Source organism: Bombina bombina, chromosome 7 (assembly GCF_027579735.1).
Source record: "Bombina bombina isolate aBomBom1 chromosome 7, aBomBom1.pri, whole genome shotgun sequence".
Lineage (NCBI taxonomy): Eukaryota > Metazoa > Chordata > Amphibia > Anura > Bombinatoridae > Bombina > Bombina bombina.
The window spans coordinates 306,333,039-306,341,140 of NC_069505.1; the positions used below are offsets into that span (position 1 = coordinate 306,333,039).

At 48.7% G+C, this 8,102-nt stretch overlaps 1 protein-coding gene across 1 annotated transcript; it reads right to left on the minus strand.

Annotated features, from left to right (window-relative positions):
- Positions 1–2,373: 2,373 nt before the first annotated feature.
- LOC128636352 (basic proline-rich protein-like) lies at positions 2,374–6,446 on the minus strand. The gene is made up of 3 exons (XM_053689378.1): positions 6,279–6,446; positions 4,488–6,018; positions 2,374–3,419 (listed from the first exon to the last, which is right to left on the minus strand). The coding sequence occupies exons 1-3, from the start codon at positions 6,444–6,446 to the stop codon at positions 2,374–2,376; spliced, it is 2,745 nt and encodes a 914-aa protein (XP_053545353.1).
- Between the last annotated feature and the right edge of the window lie 1,656 nt (positions 6,447–8,102).

An 8,102-nucleotide genomic window follows, 5' to 3' on the forward strand; every position in this document is an offset into this window, starting at 1 on the left:
TTACACCCTCACCAAAAAATATTATGCCCATAAAAGGCCTAAGATGTGTGTGTGTGTGTGGGGGGGGGGGGGGGCAGCAGAATTTGGAGTGCCTAGGGCAGAGCAAAACCTAAATACGCCACTGCTTGCAACACATCCCACAACTGTCCACTTATGATTTCTAGGCATGTGGCCCAAACCCCCCCCCCCACAACTGTGATCTCATGATACATATTTGCGCATCTCAGAGACATCTGCTTTTATCAATGCAAACTACACACAGCGGAACTAGTTGTCTGAGCAGAGAGGAAAGTGCTTGTAATTTCAGCTCCTGTAGAGAAACAGATCAATAAGATGAATCCCCTGAGACCCCCAGCTGGGGTACAATGAATTCTTCAGCTTTTATTGTAACCAATTGCAATTCTAGTACATTTGTCAATCAATAAAACAACAGTGTTACATTTCTTTCAGCAAACTCTTCTTGGTTTGGGGCTTTTGTTAGATATTAAGATCTTTGGTGTTTTCTGACTTTGTGCTTTTAACCACTTGTCTGCTAAAGGGAGTAGCACTCTCTGCGGGAAGTTCCTCTGTTATTTACTATTGCTGAAATAATCATTTGATTCTTCTGACAGAATTTATCCTGCAGTTAAGATTTGCTTTTTGTTTCAGCTTGTGTAGTGAAGTGAAGTGAAGTAATATTATCAGGAAACAGGACAGAGCACTCTGCAGGGGGTGAGGAGCTCTCTGCAGGGGGTGAGGAGCTCTCTTTGGGGAGTGAGGAGCTCTCTTTGGGGAGTGAGGAGCTCTCTGCAGGGGGTGAGGAGTAGACTTTTAGGAGGATGAGGAATTATTTCCAAGGTAGGCGGGCTTTCAGCCACACACCAGCCAGTGAGTAGCATGCTCCTGGGTTAAAGAGCCCCAAAAAGGAGGGATATCTATGTTACAGGTATATTGTGCCAAGCCTGAAGTTCTTGTCTGACCTTGCATTCAATGGTTAATTTAAAAATAAGCAAAATCTAATAGAGCATCAAGCACAGACTGAATGTTTGCTTCGGGAGTTTATAATCAATTACAGAGATTAAAGGGACAGTCTACACGATTTATTTAAAGAGATAGATAATCCCTTTATTACCCATTCCCCGTTTTTGCATAACCAACAAAGTTATATTAATATACTTTTTACCTCTGTGATTACCTTGTATCTAAGCCTCTGCAGACAGCCTCCTTATCTAAGTGCTTTTGACAGACATGCAGTGTAGTCAATCAGTGAAGACTCCTAAATAACTTCACGGGAGTGAGCACAATGTTATCTATATGACACACATGAACTAACACCGTCTAACTATGAAAAACTTTCAAAATGCTTTGAGCTAAGAGGCGGTTTTCAACTGTTTAGAAATCAGTTTGAGCCTAGCTAGGTTTTATCTTTTCAAAAATACCACCAAGGGAACAAAGCAAATTTGATGATAAAAGTAAATTAAAAAGTTGTCTAAAATTGCATGCCCTATCTGAATCATGAAAGTTTAGTTTTGACTTTACTGTCCCTTTAAGGGGCCGAATTATCAACGCACAAGCATTTCACTTAAGACCGCTACTTATTAACTCCTGTTTCCGGCGAGCCTCAAAGCTCAAACAGCTGCATTGGCGCCAATACGGGGCATGATAGATCGGCCCCTAAGAGGGAAATTCTGAATATCATAAATCAATAATACAAAAATGCTGAAAACAAGCGTTTCTTAAACAGGTCATACATGATACAACACATATATGTTAGATCCCCTGCATTGCAGACAATGCAAACCATGTATACAACTAAGACCTCAGATTAGATCCCTTGTGCTGCAGACTATGCTTCTGTGGCTGAGGGGTATGTGCTCCTGATTCTATGGGTGAGGGGTCACATACTCCTGCTTGTGTGGCCGAGGGGGGTGCATGCTCCTGGTTCTATGGGTGAGGGGATATGTGCTCCTGGTTCTGTAGGTGAGGGGATATGTGCTCCTGGTTCTGTAGGTGAGGGGATATGTGCTCCTGGTTCTGTGGGTGATGGGATATGTGCTCCTGGTTCTGTGGGTGAGGGGATATGTGCTTCTGGTTCTGTGGGTGAGGGGATATGTGCTCCTGATTCTGTGGGTGAGGGGATATGTGCTCCTGGTTCTGTGGGTGATGGGATATGTGCTCCTGGTTCTGTGGGTGAGGAGGTATGTGCTCCTGGTTCTGTGTGTGAGGGGGTATGTGCTCCTGGTTCTGTGGGTGAGGGGATATGTGCTCCTGGTTCTATGGGTGAGGGGATATGTGCCCCTGGTTCTGTGGGTGAGGGGATATGTGCTCCTGGTTTTGTGGCTGAGGGGATATGTGCTCCTGGTTCTGTGGGAGAGGGGATATGTGCTCCTGGTTCTATGGGTGAGGGGATATGTGCTCCTGGTTCTGTGGGTGAGGGGATATGTGCTTCTGGTTCTGTGGGTGAGGGGATATGTGCTCCTGGTTCTGTGGGTGAGAGGATATGTGCTCCTGGTCCTGTGGGTGAGGGGATATGTGCTCTTGGTTCTGTGGGTGAGGGGGTATGTGCTCCTGGTTTTGTGGGTGAGGGATATGTGCTCCTGGTTCTGTAGATGAGGGCATATGTGCTCCTGGTTCTATGGGTGAGGGGATATGTGCTCCTGGTTCTGTGGGTGAGGAGGTATGTGCTCCTGGTTCTGTGGGTGAGGGGGTATGTGCTCCTGGTTCTGTGGGTGAGGGGATATGTGCTCCTGGTTCTATGGGTGAGGGGATATGTGCCCCTGGTTCTGTGGGTGAGGGGATATGTGCTCCTGGTTCTGTGGGTGAGGGGATATGTGCTCCTGGTTCTGTGGGTGGGGGGTATGTGCTCCTGGTTTTGTGGGTGAGGGGGTATGTGCTCCTGGTTCTGTGGGGGAGGGGATATGTGTCCTGGTTCTGTGGGTGAGGGGATATGTGCTCCTGGTTCTGTGGATGAGGGGGTATGTGCTCCTGGTTTTGTGGGTGAGGGGATATGTGCTCCTGGTTCTGTGGGTGAGGGGATATGTGCTCCTGGTTTTGTGGGTGAGGGGATATGTGCTCCTGGTTTTGTGGGTGAGGGGATATGTGCTCTGGTTCTGTGGGTGAGGGGATATGTGCTCCTGGTTCTGTGGGTGAGGGGATATGTGCTCCTGGTTCTGTGGGTGAGGGGATATGTGCTCCTGGTTCTGTGGGTGAGGGGTTATGTGCTCCTGGTTTTGTGGGTGAGGGGATATGTGCTCCTGGTTCTGTGGGTGAGGGGATATGTGCTCCTGGTTCTGTGGGTGAGGAGGTATGTGCTCCTGGTTTTGTGGGTGAGGGGATATGTGCTCCTGGTTCTGTAGGTGAGGGGATATGTGCTCCTGGTTCTGTAGGTGAGGGGATATGTGCTCCTGGTTCTGTGGGTGAGGGGATATGTGCTCCTGGTTCTGTGGGTGAGGGGATATGTGCTCCTGGTTCTGTGGGTGAGGGGTATGTGCTCCTGGTTTTGTGGGTGAGGGGATATGTGCTCCTGGTTCTGTGGGTGAGGGGGTATGTGCTCCTGGTTTTGTGGGTGAGGGGATATGTGCTCCTGGTTCTGTGGGTGAGGAGGTATGTGCTCCTGGTTCTGTGTGTGAGGGGGTATGTGCTCCTGGTTCTGTGGGTGAGGGGATATGTGCTCCTGGTTCTATGGGTGAGGGGATATGTGCCCCTGGTTCTGTGGGTGAGGGGATATGTGCTCCTGGTTTTGTGGCTGAGGGGATATGTGCTCCTGGTTCTGTGGGAGAGGGGATATGTGCTCCTGGTTCTATGGGTGAGGGGATATGTGCTCCTGGTTCTGTGGGTGAGGGGATATGTGCTTCTGGTTCTGTGGGTGAGGGGATATGTGCTCCTGGTTCTGTGGGTGAGAGGATATGTGCTCCTGGTCCTGTGGGTGAGGGGATATGTGCTCTTGGTTCTGTGGGTGAGGGGGTATGTGCTCCTGGTTTTGTGGGTGAGGGATATGTGCTCCTGGTTCTGTAGATGAGGGCATATGTGCTCCTGGTTCTATGGGTGAGGGGATATGTGCTCCTGGTTCTGTGGGTGAGGAGGTATGTGCTCCTGGTTCTGTGGGTGAGGGGGTATGTGCTCCTGGTTCTGTGGGTGAGGGGATATGTGCTCCTGGTTCTATGGGTGAGGGGATATGTGCCCCTGGTTCTGTGGGTGAGGGGATATGTGCTCCTGGTTCTGTGGGTGAGGGGATATGTGCTCCTGGTTCTGTGGGTGGGGGGTATGTGCTCCTGGTTTTGTGGGTGAGGGGGTATGTGCTCCTGGTTCTGTGGGGGAGGGGATATGTGTCCTGGTTCTGTGGGTGAGGGGATATGTGCTCCTGGTTCTGTGGATGAGGGGGTATGTGCTCCTGGTTTTGTGGGTGAGGGGATATGTGCTCCTGGTTCTGTGGGTGAGGGGATATGTGCTCCTGGTTTTGTGGGTGAGGGGATATGTGCTCCTGGTTTTGTGGGTGAGGGGATATGTGCTCTGGTTCTGTGGGTGAGGGGATATGTGCTCCTGGTTCTGTGGGTGAGGGGATATGTGCTCCTGGTTCTGTGGGTGAGGGGATATGTGCTCCTGGTTCTGTGGGTGAGGGGTTATGTGCTCCTGGTTTTGTGGGTGAGGGGATATGTGCTCCTGGTTCTGTGGGTGAGGGGATATGTGCTCCTGGTTCTGTGGGTGAGAGGATATGTGCTCCTGGTTCTGTGGGTGAGGGGATATGTGCTCCTGGTTCTGTGGGTGAGGGGGTATGTGCTCCTGGTTTTGTGGGTGAGGGATATGTGCTCCTGGTTCTGTAGGTGAGGGGGTAGGTGCTCCTGGTTCTGTAGGTGAGGGGATATGTGCTCCTGGTTCTGTGGGTGAGGGGATATGGGCTCCTGGTTCTGTGGGTGAGGGGATATGTGCTCCTGGTTCTGTGGGTGAGGAGGTATGTGCTCCTGGTTTTGTGGGTGAGGGGATATGTGCTCCTGGTTCTGTAGGTGAGGGGATATGTGCTCCTGGTTCTGTAGGTGAGGGGATATGTGCTCCTGGTTCTGTGGGTGAGGGGATATGTGCTCCTGGTTCTGTGGGTGAGGGGATATGTGCTCCTGGTTCTGTGGGTGAGGGGTATGTGCTCCTGGTTTTGTGGGTGAGGGGATATGTGCTCCTGGTTCTGTGGGTGAGGGGGTATGTGCTCCTGGTTTTGTGGGTGAGGGGATATGTGCTCCTGGTTTTGTGGGTGAGGGGATATGTGCTCTGGTTCTGTGGGTGAGGGGATATGTGCTCCTGGTTCTGTGGGTGAGGGGATATGTGCTCCTGGTTCTGTGGGTGAGGGGATATGTGCTCCTGGTTCTGTGGGTGAGGGGATATGTGCTCCTGGTTCTGTGGGTGAGGGGGTATGTGCTCCTGGTTTTGTGGGTGAGGGGATATGTGCTCCTGGTTCTGTGGGTGAGGGGATATGTGCTCCTGGTTCTGTGGGTGAGAGGATATGTGCTCCTGGTTCTGTGGGTGAGGGGATATGTGCTCCTGGTTCTGTGGGTGAGGGGGTATGTGCTCCTGGTTTTGTGGGTGAGGGATATGTGCTCCTGGTTCTGTAGGTGAGGGGGTATGTGCTCCTGGTTCTGTAGGTGAGGGGATATGTGCTCCTGGTTCTGTGGGTGAGGGGATATGGGCTCCTGGTTCTGTGGGTGAGGGGATATGTGCTCCTGGTTCTGTGGGTGAGGAGGTATGTGCTCCTGGTTTTGTGGGTGAAGGGATATGTGCTCCTGGTTCTGTAGGTGAGGGGATATGTGCTCCTGGTTCTGTAGGTGAGGGGATATGTGCTCCTGGTTCTGTGGGTGAGGGGATATGTGCTCCTGGTTCTGTGGGTGAGGGGATATGTGCTCCTGGTTCTGTGGGTGAGGGGATATGTGCTCCTGGTTCTATGAGTGAGGAGTTGCATACTCCTGGTTCTGTGGATGAGGGGTATATGCTTCTGATTCTGTGTGTTGGGGGTACATGCTCCTGATTCTGTGGGTTAGGGGGTATTAACTTCTGGTTCTTTATATAAGGAGAATGTGCTCCTGTTTCTGTGAGTTATGGTTATGTGCTTATGGTTCTTTGGGTGGGGAAAAATGTGTTCCTGTTTCTGACTGGAGGTTAGTGCTCCAGGTTCTGTGGCTGGGGGGGGAAGGGGGGTTACAAGCTCCTGGTTTTGTGGGTGGGGGGGTATGAGCTCCTGGTTTTGTGAGGGAGGGGATATTTCTTCCTGGTTCTTGGGTGGGGTGCACATGTTCCTTGTTCTCTAAGTGGAGCGGTACATGTTCCTGGTTCTTTGGGTGTGCAATTATTCCTGGTTCTATGGGTGGGGGGTACATGTTTTTGGTTCTGTGGGTGGGTTTGTATTCCTGGCTCTCTATGTGGGGGTACATTGTTTTGTTCTGTGGGTGGTCTTGTGATCCTGGCTCTGTCGGTGGGCACGTGTTCATGGTTCTGTGGGTGGATTTGTGTTCCTTAGTCTGTGGGGGGGGGGGGGGGGGGTTGGGCATGTTCCTGGCACTGTACCATGTCAGCTAGACAGGTGTAGTGGCTTTTGCAGGCTCTTGGACAGTGTGACTTATTATGGGATATGGTGTGTAATGAGCTCAGGGCTGGACTGGGAATAAAAAGCAGCCCTGGGAAAATATGAAGACCAGCCCTATTTTCCGTTGAGTCGATAGAATGCACATGCCCCATTTTTCTCAAAGGGGATTACTGGGACACTCCTTCCCCAATATTGTTTCAGAATTAAATTATATTACTTTGTATTAAATACAAATATCAGATTAATGTTATATAGCAGCCCTACAACCCAATTGTATCCATTAATCACCCCTTTAAATTGTAGCTTTCCAGCCCCAGCTGCTGCAGCCCACCGGGAAATCTCCTGGTATCCTGGTAGACCAATCCGGCCTTGAATGAGCTACACAATATATCAGATGTCATTAGTGCATATACTGAGCTGTTGCTTTAATTACAGAAGGATAGATGCCTTGATGTTGTATACTGAATAATATAGCTATCTTTCTTTCTGTCTGTCTATCTATGTATCTCTGTCTTTTTGTCTCTGTGTGAAAGATTGCAGTATGTTGTGATACCTTATTTATTAGATTAACGTTTTATATTAAAATAAAAGCTTTGATTTCCAGATTCCAAACATATAGTCTTATACTGTACTATAACAGGACTCAAACTTTGAATTCAATTAAAAATAATATTGAATTAAAAATGCAATATATTAAAATGTGTAAGTTTATTAAGATTTTGATAATCCACAATATAAAAGGTACTGGACCTACAGTATATAAGAGAATCACAACAGATGGATACAAATTTCCTTTTACCTTGAGTCCTGTTATAGCACATCCGTAAGACTATGGGGCCTATTTATGAAAGGCCTGTTGGACATAATCCGACATTGCGGATCCTGTCCGACAGACCTCGCTGAATGCGGAGAGCAATACGCTCTCCGCATTCAGCATTGCTCCAGCAGCTCTTGTTAACTGCTGGTGCAACGCCGCCCCCTGCAGATTCGCGGCAGGGGTGTCAATCAACCCAATCGTATTGGATCGGGTTGAATTGCGGCTATCTCTGTCCACCTCCTCAGAGCAGGCGGACAGGTTATGGAGCAGCAGTCTTTAGAAACACGGGGCTTCAAGCTCCATACGGAGTGTGATAGATATGCCCCTATAGGTTTGGAATCTGGAAACCAGGGTTTAATCTTCAGAAGGTTAACTACAAGCAAAAGATAACAAGATAATAAAGTAAATTTGACAATAGAAGTAAAATGGAAAGTTGTTTAAAATTGTATCTTCTATCCAAATCATGAAAGGGACAGTTAAGGCCAAAATAAACTTTCATGATTCAGATAGAGCATGTAATTTTAAACAATTTTCCAATTTACTTTTATCTTCAATTTTGCTTTGTTCTCTTGGTATTCTTAGTTGAAAGCTTAACCTAGAAGGTTCATATGCTAATTTCTTAGACCTTGAAGCCCACCTCTTTCAGATTGCATTTTAACAGTTTTTCACCACTAGAGGGTGTTAGTTCACATATTTCATATAGATAACACTGTGCTCGTGCACGTGAAGTAATCTGGGAGCAGG